Source organism: Neurospora tetrasperma, assembly GCF_000213175.1.
Source record: "Neurospora tetrasperma FGSC 2508 unplaced genomic scaffold NEUTE1scaffold_5, whole genome shotgun sequence".
Lineage (NCBI taxonomy): Eukaryota > Fungi > Ascomycota > Sordariomycetes > Sordariales > Sordariaceae > Neurospora > Neurospora tetrasperma.
This window is the reverse complement of record NW_009799103.1, coordinates 3,550,286-3,568,753: the sequence shown is the minus strand read 5'-3', so window position 1 is coordinate 3,568,753 and position 18,468 is coordinate 3,550,286. Positions and strand designations below refer to the sequence as shown.

Sequence of the window (18,468 nt, the reverse complement as noted above, 5' to 3'; positions counted from 1 at the left end):
GAAGGTGTGGTGGTGGTGGTAGAGGTAGGTAGAGAGGTAGGCAGGTACCTGTCAAAAAAGGTCTGGAAGAGGCAGTCGTTGGCAGAGCTCCAATCTACAACCCACGACGTAGCGTAGAACTGTTTTCCGTTGGTGGTGAGGGCGGCTCCAGTCCCGTCCTCCACCCACCAAACACTGCAGTCTGCGATGCGATTGGGGTTTCCACTTTTGCAGGTGGCCTGCCCCAGAAAATATTGAGGGGACCCCACTTCCACTTTGGCCATGGATTTCGTCTCAGCGGCAGAGTCCCCTGTCGTCCTTTCTTTTCAGCGAAGAAGCTTTTACTAGAGCATTCCGTCCCGTCGCTTATTGCCACTATCCGACCTTCCTCTTTTGCCATCTTGTCTGTGTACCAAGACAACCTAACTGAAGTCAACTGAACTTTCGACACGACCAAGCAAGTGAGGCTCAAGCTCCCACCATCACAACAACAGCTCACAAAGCAAGGGATAATTTAATCCGTCAAAGATCTGATGCTAAGCTCAATTTAAAGCTGGTTGCTCATTTGGGCTAATCTAACCCAATTTCTTGCAGAGGGGGACACTCCTCTTCCTTGTCAAACACACGCCGAAGTACACTACTTGAACACTGTCAGATTATCTCACTCACTCCAACAGGCCGCTGTCTGAGTGATGGACATAGCGGGGTCAGCTCTCTGAAAACTGCAGGCGGTCGATGTTTTTCTGCCCAGCCACTGTCAGCCAGGGCCCAGGAGGAACCTACACTACTACCTAAGCTCCCACAGTGGGCTGACGACAGCGGGACTGGGGAACAACCACTGGGTTGTGGACAGTGACTGATTCAGTTGTCTCTCGTCGCTGTCACTTTTTCAATCAAGCACAGTCGGTACTTTGTGTCAAGTATCACAACAACCCAAACAGTACAAGACGACAGCTTCAACGTCAGGTTGGGCTCACCACCTGAATATCGCCAGATCGCCAGATCACCACAGATTCGGGTTCAAGACTGAAGACTACATATATCAGCAACTTCAGTTTCCCGAGTCACTCCAATACACCCCTCGCAAACGCCAGGCCCTTGCGCAGAGCGTCCATCGTTAAGGTCCGCCTCTAGAATAGAGAGAGAGGTACCTCATCCCGAACCGAGGCTGGGGCGACTCCGAGTCCCCAAAGCCGAAACAGCAAAGAACTGAAAGGAAACCTCCACTTGCCCATCTTGCCCCCCAGGGCTCCAGTTCTTCTCATGCCGTTGTCCTCCGGGCTGTCGCGCTACCTGACCCTCTCTCTCCTTGCATAGTAAAACCAACTACTATTTGGGCCATCTCTACGACTGTTGCATCTTTTATCGACCGGGCCCCTTCGGCTTACCACCACCGCCGCCTTTGATATCCAACTGAACTACCTCTACACAAACGCCTTTGCGTACCTATACCTGCCTACACCTTACAAGGAGACCCGAAAGAGACCATACCGAGTACGGCAGCACCATGGCTGGCAAGAAAAAGTCCAAGAAGCCCGCGGCCAACCCAGCCCGTGGTTTTGCTACCACGTCCCTTCCTTCCAAGCCGAGAGAGGCCGCCGAAGACGTTGTGCCACCAAAACCCAACAACAGCAACAACAACGATACCACCAAGAACAATGTCCAAGCATCCAAAGATGCCCCCGCGACCAACGGAACGACCGCTCCCACAGAGGCCGCCAAGGCTGCCCCAGAAAAGACCTTGAGCCCAGAAGAGTTCGAGCGCCAGCTGGAAGAGTCCGAGTTACAGTTGTTGGTCGAGAAATATGCGCCCAAGGTGCGCCGAGATGCGCTGCGCCAAAAGACCCGTCTCGAAACCGACAGACGTCTGCTACGAGGCCAGGCCGATTCCGTCAATGCGAAAAAGTGGCTGCCTCAAGACTTGATGGACCATGTCCTGGACCTGATCCAGGCCGAAAGTCGCTTTGCTGCTTCCAGTCTTACCTCCGAGGGCGCAACTAGCAGATTGCCCCCAGAGGAAGACCTCATCATCAAGCTATGGACCCTCCAACAGACTCTCGAGGGCGCCGATTTCCCACAAGAAAGGATCCAGCCCGCACTACAGTTTGCCTTGGACATTGCTCCCAATATTTCCTCCACGGTTAAGAGCGATTCCGTCTGGGGTCTCGACGAAGTGCTGGATTGGCTAGCAAGAGAGTGTTCCAAGGAGGAGCTCCCTGATTACAGTGGTCGCGCAAAGAAGTCCCAGATAGGTACGTGGACACCAACACATCCGCACCCTCTCTCCTGTTATTGATCTAACAAATTTCCTGCTGCAGACACCCCCTCGGAAACACCTCTCCCGTCCGGCGCAGTCACCCCTCAACTTCCCGAGCTAGGCCCGCGCGGCAAGAAGGCCAAGAACAATCAAACCTCCCGGTCATCCCGAGCCCCTTCTCCGAAACGATCAAAGGTGGTTTTTGACGAGTACATTGAGCCCGATCAATTGCTCCCCTTCTACCTGGAAACCAAGACCAAACTGTTCGAAATCCAACGCCCCCGCCTGGACACCGCAAAGGGCAAGAAGGGCAAGGCCGAGGCAAACCCGAGTGATCCAGAAGAGGCCCTTCTGCTGGCCAAGATCGAGCGAGTCGAAAAGGATATCTTGTTTGACAAGTATGTTGCCGAGCAACAATGGAGAGACAAGAAGATCGACTTGGAAAAGGACTATGCGGCCAACAAGAAGAAGCAAGTGGAGGAGGAACAAGAGGAAAAGAAACAGGCCCAAGAGGAAACGCCTGCGTCAACCGAGGTGGACGATATTGCTGCTGAAGCGGAGCGCATGGCCGCAGAACTTCTTGCCGAGAACCCCGAGGATGATGACGAGGCTCTTGCCGGTCTGTTTGCCAGCCTTCCCGTAAATGAGGTTGATCCCACCACCGGAAAGACAAACACGGTCATGAACAATGCCGATGGTTCCAGGATTCAGATCAGGGACTTTGGAAAGTGGACTGGCGTGAGCCCCATGCGTGCGCTAGAGGAGGCTTGTCGGTCTAGGGACAATGCTGTCAAGATCTCGTATCATGTTTTGTCGGACGTTTCCTTTGCCAGCAGACATGCCGTCAAGATTCTCTGGTCCAAGCCCCAGGAGATCCCCGCTCCTCCGGATTCGGATGACATCGAGGTCTTCACGGCGCCCACGCAGTTTGTGTTCAAGATGGTGTCCATCGCCACGCCTGATGCGAAGCAGTCCGAGGCATACATTGCCACTATCGCCTTGTTCCTCATTTTTAGCTCTTCAGCCAAGGAAGAAAAGGTGGCCATGAGGCTGCCTGTCGCCTGGAAGGATCTTTGGTCAGAAATGGCCGAAGCCCGGAAGAGCAAGGCTGACGAGGCAGACCGCGCGGTCGTGAAACACTTGCGTGATCTGGTTCGGAAGCGGATGGACCAGGAACTGGAGGACGGTGTCATTATTCAGGGTGCTTTCAAGGGTCGTGGCCAGTCCCGGACTCAGACAGACTCGGAATCGGACCATGAGCGGGCAAAGCGCAACGCCCAGGACCCCGAGTATTACCAGAGAATCTGGTTGCAAAAGGCCAGCACGCCTAGGTTCCAGCAAATGCTGGCGTCTCGCATGCAGCTTCCCATGTGGCAGTTCCGGCAACAGGTTGTCGACACTGTCGAGAGAGAACAGGTGGTGATCATTTGCGGAGAGACTGGTTGCGGAAAGAGTACACAGGTCCCCTCTTTCCTGCTGGAGGATCAGCTCATGAAGGGCAGAAACTGCAAGATTTACTGCACGGAACCTCGTCGTATTTCGGCTCTCTCTTTGGCCAAGAGAGTCAGCGAGGAAATTGGCGAAGGTAGAGGTGACCTTGGTACACCTCGGTCTCTGGTGGGTTATTCGATCCGTCTTGAGGCAAACACCTCGAGGGAAACTCGCCTTGTCTACGCTACCACGGGTATTGTTATGCGTATGTTGGAGGGCTCTAATGACCTCAACGAGATCACCCATCTGGTTCTCGATGAAGTGCATGAACGTTCCATCGACAGTGACTTCCTCTTGATCGTGCTCAAGAAGTTGCTCGCTCGGAGAAAGGATCTCAAGGTGGTTCTCATGTCAGCCACCGTGGATGCCGAGCGCTTCTCCAACTACCTGGGCGGAGCACCAGTTCTGAACGTTCCCGGCCGAACCTTCCCCGTCAAGGTGGCCTACTTGGAAGATGCCGTTGAGTTGACGGGTTATACCCTCGATCAGCGGAATCCCGTCGCATCGAAGCTTACTGAGCTTGATGACGAGGCGGATGCCGAGGTTGACACGTCTTCCAAACCTGAGCTGATCCAGTCGCTCAGGAACTACTCTGCCAGAACTCGCAATACGCTGGCGCAAATGGACGAGTATCAGATCGACTTTGACCTGATCGTCCAGCTGATCACTACGATTGCCACTCATCCTGACTATGTCGATTTCAGCAAAGCCATTCTGGTCTTCTTGCCTGGTATCGCTGAGATCCGGACACTCAACGACATGCTGCTCGGTGACAAAGCCTTTGCTGATCACTGGCTGGTGTACCCGTTGCATTCTACCATTGCTACCGAGGACCAGGAAGCCGCCTTCCTCGTTCCTCCTCCCGGTATGAGGAAAATTGTCTTGGCTACCAACATTGCCGAGACGGGTATTACCATTCCCGATGTCACCTGCGTCATTGACACTGGTAAGCATCGTGAGATGAGATTCGACGAAAGGCGACAATTGTCCCGACTGATTGATACCTTCATCTCGCGTGCCAACGCCAAGCAGCGTCGTGGTCGTGCCGGTCGTGTCCAGGAGGGTCTTTGCTTCCACATGTTCACCAAGCACCGCCATGACAACATCATGAGCGACCAGCAAACTCCCGAAATGCTGCGTCTTTCACTGCAGGATCTCGCTATTCGCGTCAAGATTTGCAAGATTGGTGGTATTGAAGAGACTTTGGGTGAGGCGCTCGACCCACCTTCGGCAAAGAACATTCGCCGTGCCATTGATGCCCTTGTCGATGTTCGTGCCCTTACCGCCTCATCGGAGGAGCTCACGCCGCTCGGTATTCAGCTGGCCCGCTTACCGCTCGACGTGTTCCTGGGCAAGCTCATCCTTCTCGGCGCCATCTTCAAGTGTCTTGATATGGCCATTACCGTGGCCGCCATTCTTTCGTCCAAGTCCCCCTTTGTTGCGCCGTTTGGACAGCGTCAACAAGCCAACACCGTCCGGATGGGATTCCGCAAGGGTGACTCTGACCTTCTGACCGTTTACAACGCATACCAGTCTTGGAAGCGTGTTTGTCAGTCGTCGACCAGCGGTGGCGCCGAGTTTCAGTACTGCCGGAAGAACTTCCTCTCGCCCCAGACGCTGGCGAACATTGAGGATCTCAAGGGCCAACTTCTCGTGTCGGTTGCCGACTCTGGCTTCCTGCAGCTTACGACTGAAGAGAGACAGGTGCTTAACAGGCTCCGGTTTGGTGGAAAGCGTCGGTACCAAGCCTTCTATGAGGTCCCTCAGCGGGTCAATATTAACAGCGACAATGAGCTGATTGCTCAGTCGGTAATCGCGTGGAGTTTCTACCCCAAGCTCCTGGTGAGGGATGTGCCCGGCAGCAAGGGCCTGCGCAACGTGGGCAACAACCAGAACATTAGCTTGCATCCTAGCAGTGTGAACAAGGGCCATAACGAGCTGCGGTGGTTGAGTTATTATAATATCATGCAAACCAAAGGGTACGTTGCATCATCCTCTTCTCTCTTGACCTCCATACTTATCAGATGCTAACTTACTGGATAACAGAAGCGTCTACAACGCCCACGAGACCACCGCCGTGGACCCATTCGCGGTTGCCCTCCTCTGCGGTGACGTCCGCGCTGACATGTACTCGGGCGTGCTCGTGCTCGACGGTAACCGTGCCCGCTTTGCCGTGTCCGATTGGAAGACGATGCTGGTGGTCAAGATGCTGAGGACCCGACTCAAGGAGGTGATGGCGCGCAGCTTCAAGAACCCTGGCAAGCTGCCGACGGCGCAGCATGAGCGCTGGCTGGAAGTTTGGCAGCGCATTTTTACGATTGCGATGGAGCAGAGGGAGAAGGCGGCGGCTACAGCTTCGAGTGTTACGGTTGCTGCTTAGACACAAGCCGCCAGCCAGGCTTGAGAGTGAGGAGGGTCTGAAAAATGACTGGAGACAGGGGATTCATGTTGCTGTCTTGTTGCTTTCAGCTTGATTTGTCACACCATTTTGGCAAAAGTATCTCGGATACCTACACGTGGATGGATGGTCATATGGTCATACTAGAACTCCATTCCACATCATATGGACATATGGTGGATATCACTGTACAAGTTACCTATAGAGGAAGATATGGACCAAAAAGTCCAAGGCGCTTGAGGGGAAAAGTTGACTGGGATACTTTGATGGTATCATGCGGCTATATCTTAAGATGAGGAAAGCCTCGCTGGCTGAACCTGTCGTGTAGAAGGCAACCGCGCTATAGAGCTATATCAAATTCAGCTGAGCTATCAAGCCATATCAGATTCAATTGGGTCTTTGAGCTATATCAAATCAAATCAAATCAAATCAAATCAAACGAGGGAACCCCTCAAAGTTATCATCGGCATGGAAGTAGGTACCCTTGGTGGTTATACGTTGACGAAGTGGCTTGTACCCACGTACCTACCTCACGCAACAAGCATACCAGGTCAACCCAAGAGAGTTACGTTGCTCGAAATGATGAACAGTTTACTGATCGACGCACTCGTTATCTCTTTTGACACCTCGTCTTGCTCTTGGGTATAGGTATCAACAAAATCAGCCTCAATGACATATTGTGTAACCCTCCTCCGTCCCTCCGTCGAGCTTGAGCTTCAAATTCCAGTGTGGACCTATCATAATCGGTATACACAGTTCTTGTTGTCTATAAATAACTCTCTACTCTAGACTACTCGGTAGAGGTATGTACGCCATGTATTCGGCCCTCTTCTTGTGCTTTTGAAAGGGGTGTCCGTCCAATCAGGGGTTTACTCGGTCTTGTTAACAACTACATGGCTTTATGTGGTGTAATGTGGTGTATGATGATGATCTGTTGGGATGGTTATATGAACTTGGACACCTGAGGTCCGGTTTTGAAGCTTTGGAGCAGAAGCAGGCATTTTTCTTCGCAACCGGGTGTTTGTTCGTTCTTGGCGCAAGATTCAGTCGCTTCAATGACCGTGTTTCCACTTGTTACTAGGTATGCTCATTCAGCTCAGATCTCATTCTCCTCAGAAGTAGGAAGTGAAGTGAGAGCAATGTTCGGAGGGGAGGGAAGGGAAGGAAATGAAGGCATCATTTACAGCCAGCCAGTCAGCCAGCCAGCCTTATGAACAACTACCTACGATCAACTTCCAATTTGCCACCAATACCCTAACGTAGAGGTAAGGTTTACGATAAGTGAAGGTATCCAAAGAAGCAGAGACATCGTGTAACCTCTCACCACGTAGACGGGCACATATTGCGGTAGTTGCACAGCAGCACAGCAGCACATTAGAAAGGCGAAAAAGAGCCGACCGATGGGGGACACGGTAGTGCAATGATGTCGTCAGCTCACAAGGTTTTGCGGCGTTGGTCTAGACTGGAGCGGACGGGACTTGGGCTTCGAGGCTGTGAGTGGCTGGCCTCATGGTCGAATTGATGGTGTTGATGATGGTGATGGTTAGGTAGATTGTAGGACGGGGTAGGACGATGGAGTTGATCGGTTATTGTACCAGGCTGTGGTTGGTGGCCTTGCTCTTTCGACAATCATCAAGTCGGTCATTCGAGATCACCGAGATAATATGGTAGACTAGAGGCGGAGATTTGCCCATTTCATATGACGGCATGTTTTATTTGGATGTTTATCGGTATCGTTTCACAACAACAACATCATGAAGAAATTTGCCGCTATTTTCAGCCCCGGACTTGGCGCGCCTGTTCTAAATCTACCTACCGCTTGGGCGATCGAATCACGAAGAAAAGCAAGCGAGCGAAGCCTTCATCCTTGACTGAACTGCCTTCTTTCTTCGTGCGACGGCAGCCGCGATGCAGCAGCCCAGATGCACCTGCGGGGCGCAGTTTCCCGGCAGTCCGCACAAATGGTAGAACGGAGTGAGCCGAGCCGTTCGTAGGTCGTCAGGCCGCCGCCGCCGGGCCTCCAATTCGTTAATTGTGTGCGATTTCGAGTCTCACCAACCAGGTATCCAAATTCCCGGTTTTTCCTCACTTTCTTGCTGACCTTGACATATGTGTTTTCTCACCACACCCTCCCTCACTTTTGGCCACCGAGCTCCAGCTCCTCAAGGCCACCACATCGCACCACCTACCTACCTAGCTTCCAGTCTTACGTGCTGTAGGGTTGGACGGGTTTGTGGTACGAACCAAGAACCGGGAAGCTAGAGGTGTCGTTCACTTTATCGGGCACACCATCTTTTTTTTTTTTTTATCATTTCAATCGAGAGACCGGTTGGATATGTATGTACCACTGGATACCACTCTGTTGCGGGGGTCAAGCGGGATATCAACGGCCTTCCCTTCCAAATGGGGGGACATCATGAACAAAAGATTGACAACGTCCCTTCGAGTCCTTCAACTGGTAGTCCAGGAGTGGCGGGTGGGTGACAGCCAAGGACGAAAAGAGTGAAGCCATATCGACGATGGCTTGCTTGGGTTACAAGATGCTACTTGCCAAGATGCAGGATTGATGGTGTGCCTCTTCACCCCATTTGGGGGCACAGTGGATGGGATACAAAAACCATGGTCTGGTCTGCCGTCCTTCCCTCCCCGTTTTCTGAGAAGATGTTTCTTCTTCCTCTTCTTCTTCTTCTGTTACACACACCCCTATTTGATAGGAACGGTTGTTTACGGTTGGGTCTGCTGTCCCACGAGAGGTTGCCAAGTGCCATACCTCTTCAACTCTTCTCCTTTTCTTCTTAACAACAACAACACCGAAAAAATGGCGTATCAACCAGTTCGTCATCAGCGCGTAATAAGCGCAGACAGCCTGACTCCTCTCACAGCGGCCATAGAGCCTCAAGCAGGGGATGACAATCACAACAATCCCCAGTCTATCCCATATGTAAACATCAACGACATGCAAGCCGCTAATGCCGGCATTGTTCCTCAACAACCAGACCAGATACACCCGGTTCAACAGTCTCTATACGCCGACCAGCAGCAATTTTATGACTACCAATACAACAATGGCAACTACCAAAGCCCTCCGATCCAACAAGTGCCCTTCGAAGGTCAATATCTCACCCAAGATGGTTTTTCTCCAAACAAACAACCAGCAACCTTCGCCGTCTCTCCCATGTCCGCCTCCCCAGCCTCCTGGGAGAAACAACGAAAGCACACCAACCGACAGTCCAACGTGAGCACTTCCTCCTCCAAGTCCGACAGTAAGCTCTCAGCCATCTTTTCCAAAAACGGCACCTGGACCTACGAAACCATCAGCATGCTGGTCGCCCTGGGCGCCGTCGCCTCCATCATCGCCGTCCTAGCCACCTACGACGGCCAACCCCTTCCTTCCTGGCCTCACTGGATCACTCTCAACGCCGTAATTGCCATCCTAGCCACCGTCGCCACAGCCAGCATGAGTGTCCCGCTATCAAGCGGGCTGGGACAGCTAAAATGGATTCGCTTCAAGCAAGGCCGGGCCCCTCTAAGCGACATGGAAATCTACGACGACGCGAGCCGCGGCGCCCTCGGAGCCGTGAACATGCTCGTCCGCGCGCGGGGCGGATTCGCGGGTAGTTTTGGTGCCGTGGTGATGATCGTTGCGCTGTTTCTCAGCCCTTTTGCTCAGCAGATCGCTACTTTTCCCACGCGGATGGTCGAGAACCCGTCCGGAGCAGTCAACTACCGCACCGAAACGTACGGCCTCGCCCTTCACGGCAAGGGAGAGCTCGGCCAGGCTTTTGTTCCCATCCTGCCCATCAAGGCGGCCGTGTATAAAGGTCTCTTCGCCGAGGACGGTAGGCCATGGATGGGTTTGCCCTTTCAGTGTTCAACAGGCAACTGCACATTTCCGCCCATCGAGACCCTAGGTGTATGCCATAAGTGCGTCGACATGTCCGAGTACATGACGCGGTACTGCCCTCCTGGTATTTCTAATCAAGACAACTGCGGCTGGCAATTACCTTCGGGCGCCGCCAAACTCAACTCCTCTGATCACGTCTTCGGCATGACCTCTCTTTTTCCCGGCTCTGCCACAGGTGACGCTACTTACAGCACCATCATGAAACTCATCTTCATGGGCACCGAAACCAACGCCACCGGCCCTGGCGTCCTCGCCCCCTGGGCAACACAATGTTCTCTTACCGTCTGCCTCCAAACTTTGACCTCCAACATCACCAACGGCTTCCTCCACGAATCCCATCTCGGCGAGCCCATCACCAACGACACAGTCCCCTCTTTGTCCTCCCTCTCCAGCAGCATCAACGCCCTTGAGCCTCTAACCATCCAATCCCCCACCAACTCTTCCCTCACCTACTCCATGTCCATGCAATCCATCTTGGCCATGCAATCCTGGTTTTCCCGATTATTCGCCAACGGCACCGCCTCCCGTAACCCCAACTACATCAACCAGACCATCTCCAAATTACCTTCCCTAAACTCCTCCCCCAACGTCGTGGTAAACCTAACGGTCGGCATCTCCTCAGGCGAAACCTTCTTCGACACCGACATCGTCCAGGCCTTTTACTGGAACTACTACGAATACCCCTCCCCTTCGTCCCCACCCAAGGGTCTAGAAATGCTCATGTCCGATCTGGCCGTCGCTCTCACCTCTACTTTTCGAACCCTGACTGCCGTGCCCATCAACGGCACCTCGCTTAGCTACGAAACATTTGTTTCCGTGCGGTGGGGCTTCGTGGCGTTGCCTGTCACGGCGGTGATTCTCGCGGCGGTGTTCTTGGGGTTGGCGGCCTGGGAGACCAAGAGAAGCGGGGCGAGCTTGTGGAAGACGAGCGCGCTGGCCATGTTGTTCCATGGCTTGGATGAGGATGCGAGGGAACGGTTTGAGGATTTGAGGAGTTTGGAGGCCAAGAAGAGGGAGAGTAGGTATGTCAAGGTTAGGTTGAGTGCGGAGGAGGGGAGTTTGGATGGGAAGGGGGGCACGTTGAAGATTGAGAGGGGGGTTGAGTAGGGGTTGGTGTGTTGGTTTGTGGGATGCTTTGGGGTTTGATGAGGAAGTGATTTGAATATTGGGTGCTAATGGCATATATAATATGTGACTTTGAATACTGCATTATGGTGCTGGTATGTCTGCTCATAAGTTCCTTCCTACCCCCTGCAATACAGGAGTGTTAGTGATATCTAAGTACCCTGGTCATATACTCAATCAAGATCAGAGATCTGGGAGACTAACATTATATGACATTCATTCAAAACATTACTGCCTACTATACTATGGTATCAACGGAAAGTGAATGAAGCCTGTTATTTTCACAACCCCACAATCAGCGCGCGAATCATAAAGAAGAAGAAGAAGCACGAGGCAAGAGCTTGAGATATCAATATCAAAAACCGCTCTAGTGTGAGACGTACAAGACATCAGTCAATAAGAGAGACAGGACCTACCCCATCAGCATCTACTTTACCTTGCCTTACCTTATTCAACATGTGTTTTCACCATCTGTCTGTTCCTGGTATGGGACACTTCTTGTCTACCTACCTGTAAAGTAAATACCAATAATCCTATAAACATCCATTTTCTGAAGATCCACATAGGTACCTCTAGCAATGGAACACTGAACGGAAGTGTCCAGCTGGGCATCGACATCTGACAGAGACTGGACGTTGGTTGCTACCTAAGTAAGTACGTAAATGTATTGGATTAATGGGTGGGAAGTGGAAGTGTAAGTGCAAGTGGAAGTGAAAATGGAAGTGGAAGGAGATGTAGCGGTATCGAGGGAGATGAAAACACGAAGTGGTAGGATACCTACGGACGGAACTCACTCACTCTTGACGGATGCTTCTCCTCCGAGGTAGCAAGTGTTTTTGCGTCTAAGCATCATCACCTACTCCAGATCCGTTACTTAGCTGTCATTGACTTTTTTTTTTTTCCCTCCTTTTTTCCCCTCCCTGATCTGGTTTTTTTTGGTGGTAGTGGGAGACAGGTGGTTACCTATCTTCGTCTGAGGCTCGAAAGTTATGATTAATTGATTCGGCTTGTTCTGAATGTATGGAAAGGCTCACATCTCGACTTGAGGACCTTTCTTGGGACTTGTATATTCGTCAGGTCTAGCTTTGATATTGACTGTGATCAGCCTCAAATACCTAGCGAGTACACCGACGAACGATTCCGGTCCTGGAACTACTAGGAGCACATTATTCTTAACTATCTAGGTTGTCTGTAGATGATACCAGATGAAGACCTCGTCCCCTTTCACCGGAAAAAGGTCAGAAGTACACATGCGCGGCGAACCGAAGCTACCTTCCTAGGTAGGTACGTTTATCACCATCCGAATCGTAGCGGCTCATAACTCTGTTGTTGTAACCCTAGGTAGTTGATCCGTTTGGAACCAGTCCGTCCGAGGTTGGGTTTATCAGTAAAGTAATCTCAGCTCGGGTAATTCCTACACTCGTTGGGTACTTGTACTGCTGTTCGGACGCAGTTCCGTTCATTCATCATGTCAATCAAATCAGCTGTTGAGTTCCATCCCATGTCGAGTACGTGGCAGGCTATGTGTATGCTATAACTGCCCGGTGTTTTATGTTGTCGCATTTCCGTAGTACTACCCAGGTACTGATGTCTAAGTAGGTACCTAGGTAAGTTACGCTCTGTTTTAGGCGCGCCGCTGTCGCCTTCATGATAAGGTACCTAACTGACGAACAGCGGATATGATAGACACTTAGATGTATGCTCTAGCTAGACTGCTGTTGTCGTCAAGGAATTTCCAATCTCAAACGTGTCCTCAATCAAGTTAGAAGTATTGACTGCATATTTGCGTAAAGCACGACGACAACAACAAGATCATAAGAAATTTGTGAAAGGGAGGACAAAAGGCTTGATGTTGACGGACGATGTTGCGTTATTCCCTTGCCTGCCGGGTGCACAACCATACGTTGTGTTGTAACCAAAAAAAAAGTTAGTGTGCATGGGTACTTACTACTGAGTTTTACATGATGCTAACAACAAAGCCCGTATAGCTCAGTGGTAGAGCGCATCACTCGTATTCCACATTTGCGATATGATGAGGTCCGCGGTTCAATCCCGCGTGGGGGCATTCACCAAAAAACTTCTTTTTTTCGAGTTTTCGATCACGGATGGTGATGAATAAAACTAACTTTTTTTTTTTTTTTCCATTTTTGACAATTCATTTCCCAAGGATTTTTTTGCTGCGAGCAAGGCTCATTGGGTTATGGGAAAACAAGAGCTAGTTTGTACTGCCACGATAGTCAACGGACAGTTCTGAACTTATTTTTGGTAATATAAAGCTACGAATGTCGCAGTCATCCCGTGGTAGATGTATAGACGTAAAGCTTTGTCTTTTTTTCTTGCCTATCGTCCTCGTCCTGCGAGATTGCAGGATGCTGGAAGACCGAGGTTTATAGATAGCGATATCTTCGACCGCAAGTTAATTAATTGTCTTTGGACTCAAGAACCATTCTCTGGTGTTACCGACGACGTGCTTCAATCCATAGTTTTTCTTGTCTCTTTAGCTGCACAACACCTACGGCAACCAACCGCACCTCGAAAGATACGGGCCTTCGTTGTGAATGACAGATCGAACGCGATTCAAACTCGAAATCGTCTTGTGCTTCGTTAATCCGCGGATTCTCATATATAACCGTTTCCGGCTTAGAAACCTTCAGCGAGCGCTTCGACATTGCACACCCTTATCATCTCTCTTCACCACATACAACACACACAACACACATAACGTCAGCGGGAGGTAGTTTGATACGTCTGGATTTGACATCTCTTCGCCTAAGCCCATGAGTAACCCAAGATAACACACACACATCGGGCTTTTGCTTTAAAACCTGCTGCCTTCCATCCTCAAGCTCTGCTCTCTCTTTTTTGATTTTCTCCGAGCTGGCCGTTTCCACCAACAGGATCTCCAACGAGCCAGCCCTCGCCCCTCCAAACATGGGCCACCTTCCAACAACCTACTGACGACGAGATCATCCTCCGCAGTGGCCTGATCTTGTCGACCCACACCGCTTCGTCAATTTCGGGGTATCATGAAGTTGTGTCCAAGTGAGAGGTAAAACCGTGCCGTGAAGTGCCTACGTGAGCTGACATAAAAGTGGAGGAAACCTTCCAATTCCGAAAGTTTTGTTTTCCGTGCCGTCGCGTCTCTGTGCTGAAAGAGCATGAAGCCGATGGTGTATATATCGAGAACCGTGGACGCCGAGATTTTGACCGCTTCATTCGTTCGTAAAGGCATACATAAGCGTATTAAGAAGGGAATATAACAAGTTGGTAAGGATGATGGCTAGTGCGAGAACCCGTTCACTGCAACACGGTCGTCACCGTTGATGTAAGCACCGTCATCACCGCTGATGTAAATAACGACATCACCGTTGATGTAAGCACCGCTGTCACCGTTGGTGTGAGCTCCGCCGTCACCGTTGGTCTGTTCAGCTTCCTAAGCCACAGGGGCAACAGGGGCAACAGGGGCAGCAGCGAGACCCTGACCAGGGTGGCCAGCGTTCAGGTCGTCCTGCTTAATCTCGCCGTTGGTGTGGGGCTTGTTGGGGCAGTCACGCGAGATGTGACCGGTCTCGCTGCACTGGTAGCAGGTCTTGCCGGCAGTGTTGAGGGGACCGCCGTTGGGAGCGGTGCAATCGCGGGAGATGTGACCGAGCTTGCCGCAGGCGTAGCACTTCATGGCCTGAGCCTGGCAGTCACGGGCAAAGTGGTTAGGGCCACCGCACTTGTAGCAGGTAGCGGGGCGAGCACCGCCAGCAAAGCCACCACGTCCGAAACCGCCGAAGCCGCCACGGCCAACGGGAGCACCGCGGGGGATGCCAGTGGGAGGGTTAGGGCAAGCGCGCTGTGGGAAGAAAACATGGTTAGAGGGCCATACGATGGGTCACCGGACATCACGAGCTTCGTACCATGTAGTGACCGGGCTGGCCGCAGTTGTAGCAGCGGCTGGTAGAACCCGCACCGCTGATGCGGAGGGTAGGGCAGTCAGCCTGGACGTGGCCGAGACCCTGGCAGTGGTAGCACTGCTTGGCCTCGGTGCTACGAGGAAGAGGGCATTCGCTGGACTCGTGGTCTGCCGGTGGAAGGTTAGAGAATCGCGATATAAGGCTACCAATCAGGGACGGAGAAATGACGTACTGGGCTGCTTGCCTGTGTCACAGTGTTAGCTCAAGTTCGAAAAGCGGGACGGGAGGAGGGGTCGGGCTGTTTAACTTACAGTTGTAGCAGAGTCTGTGGGGGGAGGAGCAGGCCTCGGCGTGGTGGCCGAGCTCACCACACTTGTAGCACGCGCGACGAGAGAGGGAAGACATGGTGATGGTTGATGTATATATAGAGGGTCTGCGAAGTTGTCATGTTAGAGAAGATCTGGCTGCCGTTGAAATAGTGCTGTGGCGGCATCTTGACAGGTCGCCTTTTGGTCGAGTTTCTGTGCCCCGCGCCCAGCCCTCATCGTTGTACATATCAAGTCTCGCCGGAAGAAGGGTTCAAGTCCGAGCCGGCGCCGAACAGTGCACGCAGATGGTCGTGCCCAGTGTAGGTCGCACCACTGCCCGTCACGGTTCAGTTGCCGATTCGACGCCTGAACGGTTGGATGCGCTGAATTAATGCCGCCGACAGCCGAGGTAACCATAGCAGCTGCTTGGGACAATGCGAAGCAGGGAGCCCCAGCATTTCGCGGACCGTGAGGGCATCGAGTCTTGCGTAACACCGGTTACCTGAGCTTGCGCAATGGAATTCCCATGTCCGACTGTGGTCGTGGTGGCGTATGAAAGGCAGAGGTTCAAGCCTCAAGGTGCAGTCATGCTCGAATAAAAGGTGCTAGCCGATGATGCGATAATGCGCGGTAAAGTGGGGGTTGGACCGTCGTTTTGGTAAGCAGATGGTGCTCGCATGATTTGCGACAACAACCAGAGGGAGCGAGGGCAAAGCTGATTGTGTGCGCATGTTTGTCGGCCAGTTTTCGTCTCTGATATGTCTTGTCGATGTTGTTGTTGTTGTTGTCGTTGTCGTCGTCGTCGTCGTCGTCGTCAACGTGCTTGACGAGCAGTACCACAAGGGAGGGCGGGGGAAAACGGGGGACCTGAGACAGGGCAACCAGACTCCATGGCGGCAAGACTTGAAGACCAACTTGAAGGCACCACAACACACCGTGACACCGCGTGACGGGATAGAAAAGAAAAGCAGCTTGAACTGACCTTTGATAAAAGAAGACAGATACCCAAACAAGAACTCGGAGACTCTCTCTGACAACCTGCAACAAAACTTCTTTTCAACTTCAACTTCTTCTTCAACCGGCTCACCAACTTCAACACCAAGAGAGAGAAACCCAAGAGAAAACCGGGAGCGAGCGTACCCTGTGCTGGTGATTATGGATCAAGGAGCGATGCTGGACGGAGGAAGGGAAAAGAAAGAGAAAGAGGGGGCGGAAAGCACGGAACACACAAGTATACTAGGAACGAGTAGGAGACGACGACTGGGCCACCCACGGCTGCCCGCTGCGTGCCCGGCTGGATCACCTCAGAAGACTGGATGGAGCCTCTCCAGTGCGTGCCTCATGCGCTCAGGATTCTTGGCCAGCCAGCAGCAGCAGTTGACGCCAGACAGGCACTGCAGACAGGGAACCTCACTCGAGGCCTTTCTCAACTGAAAGAGACTTGAAAGAAACCTTGTGCTTCTCCCCCCGCCCCCTCCTCCCAAGTCCCAGCGTTACCTTGTGCGCGGGTTTAAGCAGAGCATGGGTCTCGTACCAGGCTAATGGTGAATAGAGGCAAAGTATAGACGAGGTACCCAGATGCCCCCTGCCTCGAGTTGTGATTATGTTAGGTACCTAGTACCTAGCTTTCGGTTTTGGGAAGGCGCCTCTCTCTCTGCCACAGTTTCCCCGTATCTCATGCTGACTATCTAATTTAACTGTGGTTGGGGAAGCTGTGACGACTTGGTCCTCTCCTTCCTCTTCAGCGGGCATCCGATGATTCGGAGAGATGGGTGGGCCCGAGTCTCGATTGCTTAGGTTCCTTTCGTCTTTCAGCTTGGTCCTCTGCAATTTCCTTTCTCTTTGTTGGTTGTCTCTTCCTCGAAGACTAAAGTATCGAATCCCCGTCGTCTTCTGAGAGGGATCAAGGAAACCTACAACCATTGTCCATAAATTGCGGTCACAAGAACTGATTACCCCCCCAAGACCCTCCAGCACCACATGTACCCAGGAAGTCATGGATCACGTCCACGGGTAACCTAATCATGTTCTTTCGGTTCCAAATCAACATCCTCGACACAACAGTCACCACTGATAAACCACACGCTAAAGAAAAAACTCTATGAGCTTCTTGGCAGGCTCCACTTCTGCCTCTTTTCCCTTCGCTGCTGGGCTGCTGCAGTGGTGGCCTCTCCAGTGACAGTGACTCGCTGCTGCTGCTGCTCCGCGCGCACTGGCAGCTGGAGGTCCGGACCACTGCAGTCCTTGAAGGGAACTCGGAATCTGAGAGCTCCACTCGCCCGACATTCAGTCGCAGGAACATGCCAAGCCCCATCCCATCACTTCGTCTCCAATTCCACTTCCTGTCGTCGCGTCGCATGGCACCGACGATGCCCTGCCCGGCCGGCGCCTGGAAGGTCTTTCCACCAGTCTAGCCACAGACAGCCAAGGGTGGGCATGAATCATACGCGCCCATTGCACGTAGGCTTCCCTTTTCCCCGCCAGAGCCCATCCCACGTCTTTTTGTCGTGTTTGCTCGGATGGAGGGCTGCCATTGCCTGCGACTGGATGGCATGGACGGATGTCCCAAGAAAAGGAATCCAGCAGCACGTTGCTGATCACTTTCTTTCTTACGGATCATCTGGGCCTCGAGGCATGTCGACGACGGCAACAGCCCGATAGGAAACAACGGCTGGCGGCAGGCAGTTTGCATGATCGCATCTTCTAGAACGGAAAAAGAGCTGATCCACTCATCGTCGAATGGGAAATATCGATCTAACAGACATGTCGAGAGCAGCAAATTAGCAGTGAGCCATTTCGAGTTTCAACAGATAGTACAGCACTGGCATCTTACCCACGGCAATGTCATTTTTCCAAGTCGACTGATGATTCAACACATTCACATGTTTTCGGAGCTTCAAGTGGAAAGTGGACGTGTTGGTGGTGTTGGGCTGGACTGACTCGAATGGAGACCAGTTTGCGACAACGACCGGCAACCATTCTGTCCCGTACGACCACCTACTCAACCCCGCTGCAGGTCCTTGGACAGCTGGGAAAACCATCCCTGCCAGTCTTGTCTGTGATACACTACCAAGCTCAGCTGTGTGGTGTAACCGACATGCAGG

The 18,468-nt window shown here is 52.2% G+C and overlaps 3 protein-coding genes across 3 annotated transcripts; all 3 read left to right on the top strand.

Moving 5' to 3' along the window:
- Positions 1 to 1,486: 1,486 nt before the first annotated feature.
- On the top strand, positions 1,487 to 6,172 carry NEUTE1DRAFT_124227 (uncharacterized protein; the record flags this gene model as incomplete). The annotated part of the gene is made up of 3 exons (XM_009855382.1): positions 1,487 to 2,231; positions 2,298 to 5,706; positions 5,774 to 6,172. The coding sequence occupies 3 exons, from the start codon at positions 1,487 to 1,489 to the stop codon at positions 6,105 to 6,107; spliced, it is 4,488 nt and encodes a 1,495-aa protein (XP_009853684.1).
- A 2,653-nt stretch (positions 6,173 to 8,825) lies between these two features.
- On the top strand, positions 8,826 to 11,776 carry NEUTE1DRAFT_124226 (uncharacterized protein; the record flags this gene model as incomplete). Its single annotated transcript, XM_009855381.1, has 3 exons — positions 8,826 to 9,222; positions 9,382 to 11,071; positions 11,721 to 11,776. The coding sequence occupies 3 exons, from the start codon at positions 8,944 to 8,946 to the stop codon at positions 11,774 to 11,776; spliced, it is 2,025 nt and encodes a 674-aa protein (XP_009853683.1).
- A 4,022-nt stretch (positions 11,777 to 15,798) lies between these two features.
- NEUTE1DRAFT_124224 (uncharacterized protein) lies at positions 15,799 to 16,350 on the top strand (the record flags this gene model as incomplete). The annotated part of the gene is made up of 2 exons (XM_009855380.1): positions 15,799 to 15,852; positions 16,109 to 16,350. 2 exons carry the CDS (start codon positions 15,799 to 15,801, stop codon positions 16,343 to 16,345), a joined length of 291 nt encoding a protein of 96 aa, XP_009853682.1.
- Between the last annotated feature and the right edge of the window lie 2,118 nt (positions 16,351 to 18,468).